At 45.6% G+C, this 19,223-nt stretch overlaps 2 protein-coding genes across 5 annotated transcripts in view; one reads left to right on the top strand and one right to left on the bottom strand.

Annotated features, from left to right (window-relative positions):
• Positions 1-2,830: 2,830 nt before the first annotated feature.
• On the bottom strand, positions 2,831-16,771 carry DECR2 (2,4-dienoyl-CoA reductase 2). Of its 4 annotated transcripts, none has more exons than XM_081170308.1 (10): positions 16,626-16,771; positions 12,807-12,920; positions 11,557-11,625; positions 10,558-10,609; positions 9,230-9,365; positions 8,212-8,336; positions 7,855-7,948; positions 6,506-6,610; positions 4,148-4,336; positions 2,831-3,428 (listed from the first exon to the last, which is right to left on the bottom strand). In XM_081170308.1, exons 2-10 carry the CDS (start codon positions 12,902-12,904, stop codon positions 3,394-3,396), a joined length of 903 nt encoding a protein of 300 aa, XP_081026434.1. In that variant the 5' UTR covers positions 12,905-12,920; positions 16,626-16,771; the 3' UTR covers positions 2,831-3,393. The 4 variants fall into 4 exon arrangements, with proteins under 4 accessions (XP_081026434.1, XP_081026433.1, XP_081026432.1 ...); XM_081170307.1 differs by having other exon boundaries at positions 4,119-4,336; positions 16,680-16,705; XM_081170306.1 differs by having other exon boundaries at positions 16,680-16,705.
• Positions 16,772-18,282: 1,511 nt separating this feature from the next.
• The window catches only part of NLRC3 (NLR family CARD domain containing 3), a 30,227-nt gene continuing 29,286 nt past the window's right edge, over positions 18,283-19,223 (top strand). The window contains exon 1 of the mRNA XM_081169849.1: positions 18,283-18,471. The gene's annotated coding sequence lies outside the window, so the exon portion shown is untranslated. The remainder of the gene's footprint in view (positions 18,472-19,223) is intronic.

Raw genomic sequence — 19,223 nt, 5'->3', positions numbered from 1 at the left:
TAGAAAGAGTATAGTTGGTCAAGGAAGCCCTGGGCTCAAGAAGGTTGAAAACCTCTGACCTATACAATAGGTTTGAACACAGTAGCAGTGACAAAAGCTATTGCTGCTGTTTTGATTCAAATCAAGTCAAGCGTCAAGGAAATCTATTTTTAATCTTAACGATTCAGGTTCATTTTGTATTGTTTTTAATCCTTTTATTAGTTGCTCTTTTGGTACTGTTTTTAGAACTATTTTCATGGTATGTTTGTGAATCATAGCACTGGAGAGCAGGAATGCTTTGCCCAACATGGGGCTTGAACCTATGACCCTGAGATTAATGGTCTACCAGCTGAGCCACTGCAGTTCCATTGCCCCATGACAATAATTAAAGGTAAAGGGACCCCTGACCATTATGTCCAGTCGTGACTGACTCTGGGGTTGTGGCGCTCATCTCGCTTTATTGGCCAAGGGAGCTGGAGTACAGCTCCTGGGTCATGTGGCCAGCATGACTAAGCCGCTTCTGGCGAACCAGAGCAGCGCACGGAAACGCCATTTACCTTCCCGCCGCAGTGGTACCTATTTATCTACTTGCACTTTGACATGCTTTCAAACTGCTAGGTTGGCAGGAGCAGGGACTGAGCAATGGGAGCTCACCCCGTCGTGGGGATTTGAACCACCGACCTTCTGATCAGCAAGTCCTAGGCTCTGTGGTTTAACCCACAGCGCCACCCGTGATATTTTGCAGTTCCAAAAATTGTTATGTTTTAACTTACTTTTGAATTGGTTTGTTATTAATATTCATAGAATCCTAGAAGTGTAGAGTTGAAAGGTACATCCAGGGGTCATGCAGTCCACCTCCAGCAATGCAGGAATCACAGCTGAAGAACCCCTGACAGATGACCACGCAACCTCTGCTTAGAAACCTCCAGCGAAGGAGAGTTCACTACCTTTCCACATAGTCCGTTCCACTGTCAAAACAGCTCTTACCACCAGAAAGTTCTTTCAAATGTCTAGTTGGCACCTTTCTTGTAATTTGAACCCATTGGCTTGGGTCCTACCTTGTTGAGCAGCAGAAAGCAAGCTTAAGAACAAAGCAAGAACCTGCAGGATCAGGCCAATGGCTCATCTAGTCCAGCATCCTGTTCTCAAACCAGCAAGCCAGAGCCTTTCCCCTTCCTGTGGTTTCTAGCATCTGGCATTCGGAAGCGCTGCTGCCTCCAACCGTGGAGGCAAAGAATAGCCATCATGGTTAGCAGCCATCAATTGCCCTCTCCATGGATTTGCCCAATCCTCTTTTGAAGCCATCCAAGTCGGTGGCTGTTGCTGCTTCCTGTGTTTTCCGTCATTCAACTATGTGTTTGCTCCATCTTCTATGCGACAGACCATATTGTAATGACTATTGGCTACAAGCAATAAAAATATGACTGCCTGACAAGGTAGCTGGGGGCCTTTTAAGTTATTAAGTAGTGTTTTCTTGGTGTGTGTGTGTGTGTGTGTGGTGTAGCATTAGTAGGAATCAGTTTTTAACCAGCAGGTTTCCCTTCCCCTCGGGCTCATTGAGGAAACTGCAGTTAAAGGACACACTTAAGGGAGCTTAAGATCCGTGTGCACTTCCCTCTCTCTGCCACTTTGCTCAGCAATCTCCGAAATCAATAGCAATTGCATAATTTCCTCACTTGCCTGCGGGTGGTGGGCAGGAGCAGAAATGCTGGTGAGAATCAGCATCACAGCAAAGAACAAACAAACAGTGCAAGCACCCTGTCCCTCTCCATTGTAGGAGGGCATGCAGGAGAAAAGGGATCAGGGGTTTTTGAGTTCATTCAGTGGCAAGCAAGGGAGACCCCGGTGTGATTAGAAACTTTCTGCTCCCACCCACCATTCACGTGTGACAGCTCCTTGGAAGGCTGTGCATGAGATAATGTGGCCCCTGAGCTCAGATAGCTTTTACTCCAGGGATGGGGGACTTATGGCTGACTCCAAAGGAAGCAAAGCTGCTTTCATGGAATTTTTGGAGGCAATATATGGGCTATACCAGCAACAGAGCCTGCGCCGGTTATTTTTTATGATCTGCATTTCCTTTTTTTGGGTGTGTGTATGGATTGTTTTTATAAGAAATGTACTAAGTTTAAAACACAAATACCTGTAGTATTACTTTCTAAGTATGTAAAATTGACTTAATTCGCTGTTCATATGTCTTGAGACATGTGTGGAAGGTGATTAATAAATGCTAATAAAGTTCCTGTAGCACATTTATCCAACACAGGCCCTATTCCAATGATCAAATCTCAGCTTGATACGATGAGATAAAAATGAACTTCATGCACCCATATACAGCCCCTTTGATCCCATTTTACTCCCCCTTTTTATGAGTGGACAAGACAGGAAGCTGAAGGTAACCACGGCTTCCTGTTACACCCAAACAAGGAGACTGTGGTTGGCGGCTTCCAAAACAGCCAGGATCTAGAAGGCAACTTTATACCATGGTTTTGTATTCCAGCTTGTTTGAGAGTCACTAACCAGGTTCGGATGTAACAGGAAACCATGGTTAGCCGAAGCCTTCTCCCCTCTCATGCAAAGGGCAGTGAAGCTGGAGCAAAGGGTTTGCATGTGGGTTCATGAAGCTTGTGCATGTCACAGCTTATTAAGCCAAGATGTGATCACTCAAATGCAGCTCATGTTTGAGTGCTGACTGCAACTCATAAAGTGCCATTTTAGGGAGCGCATCATAATGCAGTACAATATCGTTGAGGGGAATAATGAATTCTTCCTTCAAGGAGCAGAGACTCTCATAGGAAAAGCATGCTGCTTTAGGAACCGGACCAATACTGAAAGTACAAGCTTAGCAAGAAGCAAAGATTGCATATGGAATTTATTAGATAAAAAAGAAGAGTGTTGGGGTTTTTTGACGGGGAGAAAGGTATTTCCCCTAACAGAAAAATAAAGAGCATTGGCAAAAAAAGTGCAGAATCACCCTGTTTGGTCCAGAATCATGAAGATTAGAGGTGGGGAGGATACAGGCTGGAGGGGCAGATACACAACACAGACGGACGGACACACTCACCCCTTTCCTTGACAAAAAGGCTCAGATGGTAAACAGCACAGGCAAAGCAAAGGATGCCAAGGTTTAAATGTAAATCAAGCCAAATCTCTGTTCTTCCAGGCTGCCACTCCAGACAACGGTTTTGTGCCACACAAGGCATTCATGGGTATTCAAGAGAAAGCTTTTAGGTGAGAATATAATAGGCTGCAACCTCCTAGCCTCTGTGCCCAGCATCAATCTCAAACAGCACCATTACCACTGTTGTCTAAAAGTTATCTTGCTGCTAGAGGAGGTGAGTGGCTGACTCCTTTGGCTCTGCGGAGAGTAGCGTCGAAGTTGCAGCGTCCCATCCATCAGGTTCCCAGGGTCATGTTTCATTTCTCTTTCTTTAATTCTGTAGCCCAGACGCCTGTAAGAGAGAAAGGAGGTTGGAGAAAAACTGAGATGGAATCCAAAGCAAGCGGCTGAAATTGTTGCAAATGTTAAATAACTTCAGAATCAGAATACCTTGCAGATCTACTGTCATTCCTCCAATTTATCTTCTGCTTCCCCCTACACTGGAGGGGCACATGACAAAAATTCTCACCTGAAGACTGTGGCTTTCTTGACACAAGGACCTTCACAGCAGGTGTGGGGGACCTCTGGTTCTCCAGATGTTGCTGAACTACAACTCCCATCATCCCTGGCCATTGGCCATGCTTGCTGAGGCTGATGGGAGTAGTGGTCTGACATCTCAAGGGCCAAAGGTTCCCCAAACTTGCTTTTATAACTATCTAATCAGGGACGTTGCTAGGGAGTAGCCAGGCCCCAGGTCTTCTGTGCTGGGATCTCTGGATAACCCTGCTCCTTCCTCCCCTTTTATGAAAGGACTATTTCTTTTCTTTTCTCTCCAATTCTTAATAGGCTGTTGAGCATGCTGCAAAGTGTGTTTGCCTCCATACAGACACATGAGCATATACTAATTCAGTGCAAATATGTGCACTGCAGCACATGCACCCCCCCGCCCCGCCATGGCCCTGCAGCCTCTTTTATTTTATTTTATTTGAGTACCTAGCAACGCCCCTGCTTCCAGTCCCGCAGAGGGGGAAAGAAACGTCACCTAGAGCTTAGCAGAGTGTGAGGCAATACCCAACAGTGAGGGGAAGTTGTTCTCGGAGGTCATCCAGGCTCCGCCGTCCACCACCAGGGTTGTGCCGCTCACGTACGAGGCGAGGGGGCTGGCCAGGTACAGGACGCTATGGGCAATCTCCGTCTTGTTCCCCACCCGCTGGAGGGGGATATTCCGAAAGAGGTTTTGTGCTTCCGGGTGAGGCTGAACTAAAAACAAGAAGGAGGAAAGCAATGTCTTTACTTCAAAATGGCATATATAGATATATAGATATATATATATGTAAGGATATCAGGGGGTTACTCGAGAGCAATCAGGCAAATGACTCCCTGGTCAGCTGTAAAGCCTCGTTATTGGTGCCAAAAACCCTTCATCATGCAGAGCGCCACAATTCCGTGGCTGGCTCATTCACTGGCAGAATCTGTGAGTGGGCGGTCCTTAAACCTTCCCCAGCAGAGTAGTTTCTTGACGCCCAGTCTGCGCTTCCCCTCTCTGTGCGGAAGCCTACTGCGCAGGGAGGGCGTGGGTAATGGAGGACCTCTCTCCTCCCCGCTTTGCCCAGGCAAGGTGTCCTGCCACCACCTCGCCTCCTCCGAGCCCTGAAGTCCTCTCCACTGGAGGCGTGGTTACTCTCCTCCGCTGAGGAGGTGCTGCTTCCCACGATCTTTGGGGGCTCTCTGTAATCCATCCGGCTTTTCCCCTTTCGCCCGAGCCGATGGCATTTCCCTGACAATATACCGTATTTTTCGCCCTATAGGACGCACATTTTCCCCTCCAAAAATGAAGGGGAAATGTGTGTGCGTCCTATGGGGCGAATGCAGGCTTTCGCTGAAGCCTGGAGAGCGAGAGGGGTTGGTGCGCACCGACCCCTCTCGCTCTCCAGGCTTCAGGAAGCTCTGCGCAACCCTCGGGAGACCGGCTCTGAGGGTTGCGCAGAGCTGCCTGCAGTCCTGGGCTCAGCACAGCTCTGCGCGGCCATCGGGAGCGGGGCGCGAAGTCCCGCCCGGTTCCCGATGGCTGCGCAGAGCTGCCTGCAGTCCCGGGCTCAGCGCACTTCTCCCCATCGCCAGCCCCACAAGCTCGGGGGACAGCGGGGAGGCGGAGCGTGCCTTCCCGCTGTTCCCCGACCTGGTTCTTCCAGCCCCGCACCGGGGGGGGGGAATAAATTTTTTTTCTTTATTTCCCCCCAAAAAACTAGGTGCGTCCTATAGGCCGGTGCGTCCTATGGGGTGCAAAATACGGTATATATAATTTTTATTTATTGCATTTGTAGTGCACCTCTCCTCCAAGGAGCTCAAAGTGGCCTATGTAGTTCTCCTCGCCCCACCCCATTTTATCCCCACAACAGCCCTGTGAGGCAGGTTAGGCTGAGAGTGAGAGAATGACCCAAGATCACCCAGGGAGCTTCAAGGCTGAGTGGGGATTTGGACCCTGGACTGCCAGGTCCTAGTCCAACACTCCAACCACCGCACCACACTGGCTCTAAGTGGCGTACATCATAAACAGTATCGTTAAAACAAAAAAATGCAACATGAAAACCAGCAAAGAAAAATACAAATTGAAACCTGGTCCCAAGTTGTTCAGAGCTTTAAATGTTAACAAGGCCTTGTTGTTGCAGGTCCCTCGGCACAGATGTGCCATCTAAACCAGAATTCTGTTTTCACAGTGGCAAACCAGATTACTCTGGGAAGCCCACAAAAAAAGAATAAAGCCCAACATCTCCTGAAGAACTCCCTCACGTTTCCTAAGCACCAAGACCTTATTCCAATGGTGGTGCCTCAAAGGGAGAGCCCCCCCCCTTTAAAAATGGCCTTTCTTTTCTCTCCCTCCCTTTTGTACCCCATTGCTTAGCTGCAAAGGGGGAGAACCCCCATTCTCCTCAGCTGATTGGCTTACAAGCAGAGAGGGGGCAGTCCGAATGTATGCATGTGGTCTGCACGCCTCTTAGCCACCCCTGTTGTAAAAGCAACTCCGAATGCTCCATGATGTTTGAGTATAAATAACATATTGTCCGATTCCCTGCTTGGCACAGAAGATTGCTGGAAGTGTTTCACTGCAAGTTCATCGACTCTCAGTCTAACAAGTCTTGATTCAAGTCATCTACTGAATTTTATTAATTCTTATGAACAATCCACCCTGGAAATTCTAATGGATAGTATAGGCATGCCTATTTACTTTAATTTATTTACGCTGTGCTCTTCCCCCAAAGAGGTAAAGATGGCATGCATTCTCCCACACTTTACTCCTACAACAACCTTGTGAGAGAGGTGACTGGTCCAAGGTTGCCCAGTGACCTTCATAGCTGGGTGGTCTCCCCAGTTGTTTCTTTTCCAGGTAAATCACACAGACAGCACTTCAAATTATATTTAATGCTTTACCTAAGCGGCGGTGACCCTCTGTACCCGAAATAGGACCTGGCGCCAAGCTATTCACTCTGATTCCATTAGGACCCCATTCCACAGCCAGATGTTTTGTCATTGAATCTGTAAGGGAGAAGACAGACAGAGAGGATCAAGAACAAATATTGAAAAGCTAAGAATTACAGCACTAGAAAGAACTGGAAAGTCATCAAATCTAAATCTGGTTCTTGCCCATTCACAAGGCACGATCTTCCCCGCATCAACTCTGCCAGTCTCTTGGTGATTGAAAGAGACCCTATCCACAACAAGCTGGAATGGAATTCTCCTTTTGCACAGGGAAGAATTACATTGCATGTATGTGTGTTAAATATATATATATTATTAGAACAATAAACAGAAGCAAAAGAAACAGAATTTCTCAAGACATTCAGCACTTCACAAGAAGAAATAGTGAAACCCACCACACAGAAAACAATGAATGAAAGCCAGCTGAATTTGCAAAACCCTTGACAAGACATTGGGCTGATTCAGATGTTAGTGGTTTAGTGCAGGCTTCCTCAACCTCGGCCCTCCAGATGTTTTTGGCCTACAACTCCCATGATCCCTAGCTAGCAGGAGCATGGTCAGGGATGGTGGGAATTGTAGTCTCAAAACATCTGGAGGGCCGAGGTTGAGGAAGCCTGGTTTAGTGCCAGGAGCACGAGCCAAGCACTCATACACTTTCCCTTCCTCCTCCAGCACAGCTACAAGTTTGACTTCGGAAGCTTTTGCTTCTGTTTTTGATTAACCATTTTGGTTGAACCTGGACAAACTGTTGAAATGAGCTAATGTCAAACTTGTTTTCACTAACTGAAGTTAAGGTGAACCACTGTTTGGAGTTCAGACAACATGCTGAACTGCAATTAATCTAGAGCAGAACTTTCCCATAACTTCATTGTTGCCATGCCAGGGAGGGGAATCACTGCTGTAGGCTCACCGTAGTAATAATACTTTCATTACTTATACCCCACCCATCTGACTGGGTTGCTCCAGCCACTTCGAGTGGCTTCCAACATAATAAAAACACAGCAAACCATGGCTTAGCATTACATTCAGACACAGTCAATATGACAATACTAGTATGCATTTGCAGATGGCAACTCTTCTTTTAAAAATTCAGACAGGGAGGGCACCCATGTCCTAGAAGTGGTCTTATCACTGTGGACCAGAAGGCTTCTCTGTTGCTCAATCTGGAAGCTGCAACATCTCTTCCAGACTGTAGGTGGTGCCAGAACACCATGACTTCCACTTGGGTGGGAGGGACAGGGAGAGGAATAAAACTCGATTAAGGGTGTAGATGAGAAGGGGAGCCAAATTGCTTACGGTACCTATGGCTGCCTTAGCTGTCCCCGCATGCACCTGGAGAGCCTGACCTCTGTAGCTCAGGGTTGCCGAAATATTGACAATGACTCCGCCATGGTCCTAGATCAACAAAATAAAGTCAGCTCTGGGAACAATGACAGAAAGGATTAACAGCAAGCGCAGGAGACACAACCCAAAATGAACATTGCTGGCATAAATAGAAACCTTCCCCCATATTCTTTCCTTGAAGGGAACGTGTCCCTCAGGGGTTAAAAAAAAAGCTTCCCCCACCCCTGCCCAGGGCTATTGACCTTAGAGGGCAGGAGTTGAGGAACGTCTCTGTCTGCAGGGAGAAGAGCCTCTTATGGAGGAGAGAAACTTACACGGAGACACTTCTCATACAGCACTTTGGAGACATTGAATGTTCCCAAGGTGTCAATCTCAATCACGGTTTTGTAGGCATTGAAGGACAGGGCACTGGCTGGGCACAGGAAGTTTCCAGCAGCATCTGGGGACAAGGGAGAGAGAGAGAGAGAGAGAGAGAGAGAGAGAGAGAGAGAGAGAGAGAGAGAGAAGCTGGAGTGAATCAGCATGGCAAGGCAGGCATGGCTGGTACAAGGGTATGCCATGGGCCCACTGTGGCATCAGAAACCACCCCATTTCACTGCTTACTACAGGGGTGGGGAACATCCAGCCTAGGTTCGTGATGCAACCCTCCAGGACCCCTTTATCTGGCCCCAAGCCACACCCCTCAATGACCCTGCTTTTGCCTGGCTGGGTTGAACTTGAACTTCGAGGATGCCTCTTGCTTGCCTGGACAAGCAAGAGAGGGGTATGTGCATTGGTGTAGCCAGGATTTGGGGGGCGGTGAAGGGGAAGGACAACCACCTGTCCTGTTCCAGAACTGAGCTACCTGTGACCCGATTGGCCCGTTTGCAGAAACCACGCCTATTGCTCAATCTGGTTTCCAGTTGCATTGCTAGAATGAGCCACAACATCATTCAAGTGACCTCAGCGAGCCTTTCAATTTTGAATGTTCTGAGTTTTTTTCTACTTTTAGTTAAGTATTTTTTATTTATTTACTTGATTTACTGGGGGGGCAGCTGGGGAGAGTGTTTGCAGAGCATCTAGTTTACGTTCATTGCTCTGCCCACTTTTGTCCTTGCTCCCCCCCTCGCCAAACACCCCTGGAATATGGCCCTCAGAAGGTTTCTCAGAAGGGCATGTGGCCCTTGGGCTGAAAAATGTTTCCTATCCCTGGCCTACTACTAAAACAGCCCTGCCAGCACCCTCAAAGATCACCCTCCCAGAGCATGCAACAGTGAACAGTTTTCCCCAGCTTGCAGACAGGTGGCCGGCAGTACGCCCCATGAATGTCCTCTGCTGACGCAAATAACTTACTGTTGACAAGGATATCAATCCTCTCAAATTCCTTGAGCGCCTCATCCACGGCTGCCATGATCATCTGTGGCTGCCTGACATCCAGCGTGAGGGGCAGGCATCGCTGGCCAGTGGCTGCTGACAGTTTCTTGGCAGCCTATAAAAAAAGGAAAAGAATATTCGGTAATAAATGACCACCGTCTTCTGTCTTCCTGCCGCAGCATGGCGAGCTGGATGCATGACAGACTGGGAAAAGGGATTTGTGCCAAGAATTAGGGCAAGATTTCAATGTTAAGCACCTGCTGTGCTGTTGGATGGGAAAGACCTTCCTGGTTTCAGCAACATATTGTATTGTTTAGGAAGGTTCTCAAAAGGCTTCTGTGAAACGTTTCAGGTATCTCTTACGTGGAAACAGAGGCTCACCTCTGAGAATCTATGATGTGGTATGTTAAGGGCTGTGCACCCAGGAGCATTTAAGATGACAACAAATATTTACGGGAGGGACCACATCTCAGTTGTAGGTAGACAATAATGGATCTTTCAGTTTTTGTTCCCTACATTCCTTATTTCCCCCAATCTCAATTCTCTGCATTTCTGCAATGATTTGGGTGGAAGATGGGGAGACCAACGGTAGGTGGAGTCAGTCAATGACAGAGCCAACTAGTTTTAGTTCCTTCTCCCCACTGCTCATTCTACCAAGCCAACCCTGAGACTAAGGAGAAGGAAGCTGATTGGCTGTTCCATCCCTAGGCTGAATGTAAGAAGGCATGTAAGTAGAGGCTGGCTGGTGACAAACGGAGGTTAGTGGGGCAGGTTGTCCTAAGAGAGAAACACAGTTTGGGATGCTCTCCCCTCCGTACCCAGCTTCCAAGTTTTCTTCAGGCCTCACTCACGAGTTCTCCTATCTACCACCTTTTTCTTAACTTAAAGAAGAAGGAAGCCATTGTCTTGTGAAACGTTTCTTCCTTGGAACAGATCTTGCACAAGAGTGCCCACAGATCAGATTCATCTGTCTTCCGTGTATGCCAGCGGTTGTCAAGGGTGAGGCCACAGTGGAGAGGGTGGCAAGTGTGGCAGGAAGGTTCAAGGACAATCAAAGAAACATTTAAACATTTCAGTGAGGTGTGTTTAAACTTGCCAGTGTTGTTTTCCAATGTATTTCTCATCAATAAGAAATTTGGTGTTGAGCAAGCAAATTTTTATTCTGAAAGTGTGGCCCAGAGAAAAAAGTTTTGAGAACCACTGGTCTATACCATCCTCAACACCTCCCCAATCTGTTGCTTGAGACAGGTGGCTCCAGCAGGCCTTGCTTTGCATCTGAAAGGGATGACAGTCTCCCGTCCACTCACCTCTGTTAGCCGCTGAAGGTTCCTGCTGGCAATGATAGTATGACAGCCATGCCTGCAAGCAAAACCTTAGATGGTGAGGGTGACACAGAACACCTTGTGCTCATCACTCGCTTGTCTACTCAGACACACCTCTGCTACCAGCCGTGGGGATTCAGTATGCTTGTGTGCTGACTAAGCTAATCAAGTGGTCTCCATGTGTGTCTGCAATCTGCCATCAGATTGGATAACCCAGAAACCATAAAGCTCAGGTATGAACACTGGCCAATACTGTGCAGTTTGGATAGGTTTTAGAAATAGTCATTTGTATACAGTGGTACCTCGGGTTAAGTACTTAATTCGTTCCGGAGGTCCGTTCTTAACCTGAAACTGTTCTTAACCTGAAGAACCACTTTAGCTAATGGGGCCTCCTGCTGCCGCTGCACCACTGGAGCACGATTTCTGTTCTCATCCTGAAGCAAAGTTCTTAACCCGAGGTACTATTTCTGGGTTAGCGGAGTCTGTAACCTGAAGCATCTGTAACCTGAAGTGTATGTAACCCGAGGTGCCACTGTATTTAATTTGGTTATGCTTAGTGGGGCTTGTGTTCTTCTCCCAGGATGTGGAGCTGTGCATTCAGATTTTTCACAAGTGTGTGTGTGTTTTGGGGGGGCAACTCTCCTTGATAACATCCTGCCACCTTTCCTTCCAACCAGGCTGCTACATGGCAACTGGGCCTTCGTGCAGTGATCATGCAAAGTGCAGAGATACATCCCGATATATGCAGTGGAGAACCCCAAACGGCTGCAGTTCCGTGGAAAATCTCACCACATGTTGTAGGACACACATCTGCAGAAAAGCTTCAGACAACACAATTGGCATGAAGCAGGATGCAGTTGCAAAGGGAAGGAAGGACTTGCTTCCTAGGAACAGGTTGGCGGCTGCTGCAGGAGAATACAGCAGAGACCGAAAGCATCGCAAGCTAAGTAAGGCCAAGCTGCTCCCGCACCAGAGTGTCCATACCTCATCAGAATCTCAGCTGTGCGGAATCCAATGCCGGAGCTGCCGCCAGTGATGAATGCAACTTTGCCCCTAGAAAGAAAGAAAGAAGACGTCTGAAACCATGGCAAGTGGGATCCATATAGATTTTCATAATGCACGTTCAGAAAGAGCAGCATCAGTGAAGATCGTGACACATACAAAAATGAGGAATGAGGGAAATTCAGTCAGGTCAGACCACATCAATCCCAGGCAGACCAGAGGTTTCCTGCATCCTCTACTTAGTAGATGCCACTTGTACTATGAAATGCATGCCTGAAATAGGAAGAGAGTTTACTAATATGCTAAGAGTCAGTCTTGATTTGTCACGCTTGTACAGTACTGAAAGTAATTGAAGCCTCACAGGAGTCTCGTTAAGTAGATTAGGCAAAAGAATAACCACTTGCCCAATTCAACTGCATGAGCCCTCAAAAGGCAAAACCATCCAACATTTTCAGCTGCTACAGAATACCTGTTTTGCTACAAGTAGTGGCATAAACACATACCTAATAAGGAATTCTGTTTGAGTGGAAAAATATGAACTCTCAGAAGTAAATAAAAAGCTCACTGGATCTGCTGCTGGTAAAGTGGCTGTGACTAGAAATTGCACCTTTAGAAATCTTTAGAGATGAGAGCAATGTACTTCCAAGCAGGCCTAAGACATGGACATATTTCTACAAAGCAAACAGTCATTCCAAGCTTGAAGGAGGCTTATACTAGAAGGGAATGAAGAGGATAGTATAAAAAGATAAATTGAAACTGCACGAAATCCATCTTATGATGCATCAGTTTTGCCTCTGGGGGAGATATTTGAGCCCTTCATCTCCTATGCCACATGCTCCTAATTTTAGTTTAAATGTGTCTCTGACAGTATTTTTAAATGGTTACATTTCCCTATCTTTGACAACATGTAAATTGTCTGTACAAAATCTGAAAGCGGGGCTCAGTAAAGATGATTCCCTGAGCTCTGAAGATGCATCTCACATCTTCCTAATATTTTATTTTTTTACAAAACACACTGTTTTGTGGCTACTCCCACTCCTACTCACTTTTTTTTAAAGAACACAAGTTAAAATAAGCAACACATCGCTATTAATATACCAACACCAAGTATAAATTAACTATCACCAAAGATCAAGAGGAGCAGATGAGGAGGTAGACATAGCAGAGGTGAGGAATGAAAATCTCACAGGGTAAATTAATCTAGCAGTGTTTGAGTACTTGGTAGTACTCACTTGAGAATGTCTGGACTGAAGAGGTAGGAGTATTCCGGAAGACAGTCATCGGTGTCAACATCAGGAGGAGGCTGGCAAGCAAAGCCTAGCTGGGACATGACTTCCAAGACAGTTCTGCAGAAAACAAGACACAGCCATCACAAGTCCTGAGAGGGAGAAAGAACCAGCGATATTTCCATACAGCCCCAAATTACGTAATGATCACTATGCCCAGCACATGCTGCAGCTGACCTGATCTACGAAGAAACAGCTGGGGGGCAAAGAGGTGTACTTCATATCCAAGGTTACCCATGGCCAAGCAGCTTCATTCTTGACTGATAGAACTGAAGACAACTTCAAATTATCATTTCTAGTCTAACATACAAACATACCCTCCAAATAATTAGGGGGAAATGTGAGTTTGTTAATAAAAAGATTGGAACTTAATGTTATGCACTTAGTTTCTTATAGAAAAATGCTGTTAATAAACTGTAATAAAAACCATGTGCATGGATAAAACACTCAATACTATATACCAGTGTTTCTCAATCTTTTTCCAAATGTGCCCCCCTTCCGACCTAGTTTCTTTCCTGTGCACCGCCCCCCCCCCCATCCTACTGGTAGAAAGGTAGCTATCTAAATATTTTGTTTGTAAACAGAGCATGTTTTATTTATAATTTTTTATAATTTATGCAAATACAATTACATAAAAAATTAAACTTTAAAGTATTTCTATATCAATGTGACCCTTGTACTTGATGACCAAAAAAAAGCCTTTTTATATCCAGTTCTATTGCCAGGAGGGATAACCAAAGATCACCTCTGTCCGTTATGTTAAGGCGATCCTGCATTTAGACTGAGTAAATAATTCACACGACTGAACCCTTATTCTACCAAATACAAAGTAGGAAATGCCACGAAAAACAATTTTGCTTTATCCCAAAGTTGTGGAAACTTTTTAGATATTGTACAGTACTCTTTATCCAAAAATAGTGTTTTTCTTGACTGAAAGTTACTTTGGCTGCTATGTCATTCTATGAGCACTTCTTGCAAAGAAACATCAACATCTTTTTTTCTGCTTTCTTTTCTTGGTCACTTCTCTATTCTCGTCACTTCTCATTTCCCTCTGTGGCCCTCTAGTCTCATGCCGTGGCCCCCCATTTACACAATTTTCACTTGTGGCAACCACTGCTATACACATTCTCTCCCCGCCCCCAATTGACTCTTGCACCAACCCCACATATACATTTTTTAAAATTTAGGAGTGCTTTTTGTGTCATGCCTTCTAGACCGCAGGTCTGAAAGGGAGTGACTGTCTTGGTTTCCTTCACTGAAGTATAAGCTGCTCTGGGAACCATATTGGCTGAAGAGTTGGGTAGAAACGCTTTAAATTAATAAACAGAGGACGAATGTGCTTCATCAGATATGTGACAGCCATTCAAATATTTGAAGGCAGCTAATGTATCAACTCTTAATTATCTCTTCCCCTGGCTAAACATTTTCAGCTCCCTCAGCTCTAACAAGCTTTCCCTGCCAAGCTTATCAGAAAATGGTTGGATATTAGCAAATAATGCATTCCAGAAAGCAGTGGCAGATATATCTTTGGCATCCTTTTTTGGTTTATTTGTCTTCCTCCACCACCAAATTATTTAATTTATATACTACCCTCTCATAAAATTTAGGGTGGTGTGCAGCAACACAGAAATATAAGAAACATCCAAAACAACCTCTACTATTACTGGCTACTCAAGAAAAAAATAAACAATTGCATAGGCCCCTTGGGTGTAAAAAAACACTCTTCCAATATTTTTGGAAGTCAAAACTACACCTACCAGCCCATGAGAAAATCCTGCTCTACAAATTACATAAGAAGACTAACTTCCAAGACTAACTTCCAGTGCATTTATGGAAGTCCCCACCAAGCAATAATCACAGCTAGAAGTTGAAGGCACAACGGAGGTGGAAACTTCTCCAATATAGCAATTTTTAATCTGGGATTAAAGCAGAGCATTGACACTCATTTATCCTAATTATTATCTGAGCATGTGAGCCTGAACTCTGTACTACTCGCCAAACAACGGAACATTAGTAAGGAAAATGCTATAACCAGGAGGAAGTTTGGGAGAGACTGTACTGTTTTACCTCAATAATCTGAAAATATCTAATATATAGATTAAAAAAACAAAAGCAAGGATACCTGCCAAATATTTACTGGAAGAATGTACTACAGCATGGGACCAGCAGCCAAACTTCTAGTAGAGGCCAGTTACCTCTGCAACACAAGGATCAACCGATAGTTTTACTCCAGGCAATTCAAGCCACTGGTCTTCTACTGGGTCAGGGCCTGATGCAAGGTGGGTCACAGCAGGAGCACTACCATCATACAAATATATGGTAAGATATTAAGAAAGGAGTTCCCAAATGCATGTTTGGGTTAAAAGTGGATCTTGGGTCTGAAAAGGTTGAAGACTACTGATCTAAGCAATCCAGCTGGGTTAGAAGGACTCAGGCAATCCTCATCCTTAAGGATGGCGTTGCTTAACTAATAGTAGATAGTTAATGAATTATCCAGCTTAACCTTTATATCACATCTGAAGCACTTCACAGGCTTCATCTAGTTGTGCAATCCTTACACAACAATCCAGTAAGGGCAAGTCAGTATTCTTCCCCCACATACTGCAAATAGGCTGCCTAGTAGTCAATTCATAGCACAGAAGAAATTCAAACTCATAGATTCATTGCTCAGTCTCTCAGCTTCTATGCTACTCCAGCAGATGTAACCAGGTTTTAAGAATGGGTAACTCCCCCATTAGTCTTTCCCCTTCAATGTCAGTCTATAAGCTCTTTGAGGACAGAGCTCTAAGTATTCTGCCTGCTTTATAAACTTTGTAAGACACCCATGTGCAGCAACGCTGCCTAAGCAAACCCATCAAAACCTTTCTGCTTTTAAGAGTGCTTTAAAAACATTTCCTTTCAGCAAGGCTATTTAGGATTACAGTGGTACCTCGGGTTACATATGCTTCAGGTTACAGACTCCGCTAACCCAGAAATAGTGCTTCAGGTTAAGAACTTTGCTTCAGGATAAGAACAGAAATTGTGCTCCGGCGGCGCGGCGGCCCCATTAGCTAAAGTGGTGCTTCAGGTTAAGAACAGTTTCAGGTTAAGAACGGACCTCCGGAACGAATTAAGTACGTAACCAGAGGCACCACTGTGCTTTAATTTTAATTTTTTAAAAAACATGCATGCTTGCTGGCTTCTATAACAAACCCTTTCTACTGTGCACTTTTTATCGTTATACCGTGGACATTATATTGTTATTTTATCTAGATCCCTGGGTAAATAATTTGTGAATCACTTTCTGAGAAGGCTTTTTAAAAGGCTGGGGTATCTAGGTCCATAAAATAAGAATAAAAATATTAATACAGCTTGGCTTTTATAAGAAATCTTTTTTTTCTTTTTTACTCTGCTGTTTTTAACATGCTACTGTTTTTCTGTACATATTAAACAATGCAAATCATCTTCTGAGAAGCCTTTCTAAGGGTGTGTGGTGGGGGAAGTCTATAAAACAATGTGACAATGCCTTTAAGTGTCACTGCTTTAGGATTAATGCTCCAGAATTACAGAGCATTGAAGCTGGAGACCCACATGTTGTGGGGGGAAGGGAGCTGAATGGCTTTCTCAAATTTGGGAATCCGGGCCCCCCCTCATAGAAACGCTGCAGGGGCGGCCTCTTCGCCTTCCTTTACTTAACTTCTTCTTTCTCTCTCTATTTTCGGGGGCTCAGGGCTGTCCTAACGCCGCCGCTGCCGAATCCCCTCAGGCGGCTCGGCTCTCACTTACCTGGCCAGCCGCGGACTTCGCACGAACAACAGTATACCTGCGCGCAGCACTCACCCGCAAAGCATGCTGGGAATTGTAGTTCCCGGCCAGGAGCCGTTCGGCCACCCAAGGGCATTGTGGGATGTGTAGTTCTCTTACCCAGCGGCAGCAAAGCCGCTCGTCGTCCCCATCCTGGTAAAGCTTTCCTGCCTTGGCGTGGTCCTTCCACACAGCTGTGGGAGGACTTCTAGGCCTTGGCCGTTTCCCCCCTTTGTTTTAAAAGCCCCCGACCCTGCATAAAGCCCGCTGTAAATGGAGAAGCACATTTCCCGCCGCCCCCTCAAAGAATTCTGAGCAATGTAGTTTATCCTCAGAGGTACAATTCTGAGCAACTCTTAAGAAACTGCGGTGCCCAGGATTCTTTGAGGGGGGGGAATGGTGCTTTAAAGGTATAGTGTTATGTAATGAGTTGAATAGGATCCAAAAGGCAGCAGTCTGATTGGTTCTAGAACAATAGGATCCAGAATGCAGCAGTCTGATTGGTCCACAGGAGCCACCCAATCCCTCTCCAGGTGGAAGTGAATCCGCAACCTGATTGGCCTACAGGAGAATTCTGGAATTAACCAATCATGTGGGGCCCATTGTGTAAATAATGTATGTAAAGCAGACATTATGGGGGAACTTCCATTCCTCCTCACCGCTATGAGCTGAATAAAGAGCATGAAATCCACTCTCGACTCCGAGTATATTTAATATAGTGTGAACCATAGCCCAACTAGTTTAATGTTGTCTACATTGGCAACAGCTCAGCTATGTGAAGAAACGTATTGGGTGGTCAGGAATTAAGGAATTCTTTTAGAAGGTAACAGTGGGGTGCTTGTGGCTGATAGAGGGTAGCCCCTTTACTTTTATAAATTCTAGCAATTCTAGAAGTATGTTTTCTGCCTTGGTCAGATCCCGAATGGAGTCCTGCATCCAGTTCTGGGCACCACAATTTAAGGATGTTGACAAGCTGGAACGTGTGCAGAGGAGGGCAGCCAAGATAATAAAGGAATTAATAAAGGAATTCCTTATGAGGAATGGTTGAGGGAGCTGAGTACAGTGGTGCCTCGCAAGACAAAAATAATCCGTTCCGCGAGTCTCTTCGTCTAGCGGTTTTTTCGTCTTGCGAAGCAACCCTATTAGCGGCTTAGCGGCTTAGCGCTATTAGCGGTTTAGTGGCTTAGCGGCTATTAAAGGCTTAGCGGCTTAGCGGCTAAAAGGCTATTAGCGGCTTAGCGGCTTAGAAAAAGGGGGGGAGCGAAAAAAAATCTGAACACTCGCAAGACGTTTTCGTCTTGCGAAGCAAGCCCATAGGGAAATTCGTCTTGCAAAGCAGCTCAAAAACGGAAAACCCTTTCGTCTAGTGGGTTTTCCATCTTGCGAGGCATTCGTCTTGCGGGGCACCACTGTATGTTTAGCCAGGATAAGAGGAGATTGAGAGGAGATATGATAGCCATCTTCAAATATCTGAAAGGAGGGAGCATGCTTGTTTTCTCCTGCTCCGGAGGGTAGGCAATGCCTTCAAGTTACAAGATAGGAGATTCTGACTCAACATCAGGGAGAAGTTTCTGACTGTAAGAGCTGTTGGACAGTGGAATGGACCTCCTCTGGACTCAGGAGGTTGTGGACTGTCTTTCGTTGGAGGTTCTTAAGCAGATGTTGGATGACCATCTGTCATGGATGTTTTGAGTTGAGATTCCTACATTGCAGGGCTTTGGACAAGATGACTCTTGGGATCCCTTCGAACTCTACAATTCTATGAATTCTAGACTAGAATGCCTCTGAGTATGTGAAGAGTGCCTCTCTCATGCATGCTTTTAAAAAGGTAATCAAAATGACGAGTCTGCCTAAGGATGCACAGAGGTATACACAAAACGTATTTGAAAACCAAAACCACTCCCACCTGACTACATTCAGAATAGGTTGGCTGTAAATAAGGCTACAAACACACAATGCATTTAAAGAATCATGTGAACTGTAGTTCGTTAAAGGTACTGGGAATTGTAGCTTTTTGAGGGGTAAACTAGAGTTCCTAGGATTTTGTGGGGTGAGCTTTAGATATATTCTGCGTACACACAGCCTGAAAAATTAGAGGTTTTGTTCTGTGAATGGCATCGCTGTTTAAAGTGGTATCATACTGCTATAAATGCAGAATGCAGATGGGGTCTGCGACTCAGCCAAAAACGCAACGGTGGTAGGCAACATTTGGTAATTGTGAGTAACAAATACGAGAGGAAAAACACCACCTTGACAGTGTAGAAAGAGTTTTGATGCTTTTAGGTGTAATTTTATAAAGTAGAGAGTAACATAAGCATACAGGCGCAGTGGCGTAGCGTGGGGGGTGCAGGGGGGGCCGGCCGCACCGGGCGCAACATCTGGGGCGGCGCGCTCGCACTCGCAGCTCTCTGCCCGAGTGCTAAAATCCACGGGTTAGGGGGCGCAAATTACTTGCCTTGCCCGGGTGCTGACAACCCACGCTACGCCACTGTACAGGCATGAAAACAGTGACGCACGCAGAAAGACCACTCACTGCCCAATGAATTTAAACCCTAAATGTTGACAGTGGATTGGAGAAAA

The sequence above is a fragment of the Podarcis bocagei genome, assembly GCF_964188305.1.
Source record: "Podarcis bocagei genome assembly, chromosome: 14".
Taxonomy (NCBI): domain Eukaryota; kingdom Metazoa; phylum Chordata; class Lepidosauria; order Squamata; family Lacertidae; genus Podarcis; species Podarcis bocagei.
The sequence above is the reverse complement of the archived record's forward strand: the minus strand, read 5'-3'. Positions and strand labels throughout refer to the sequence as shown.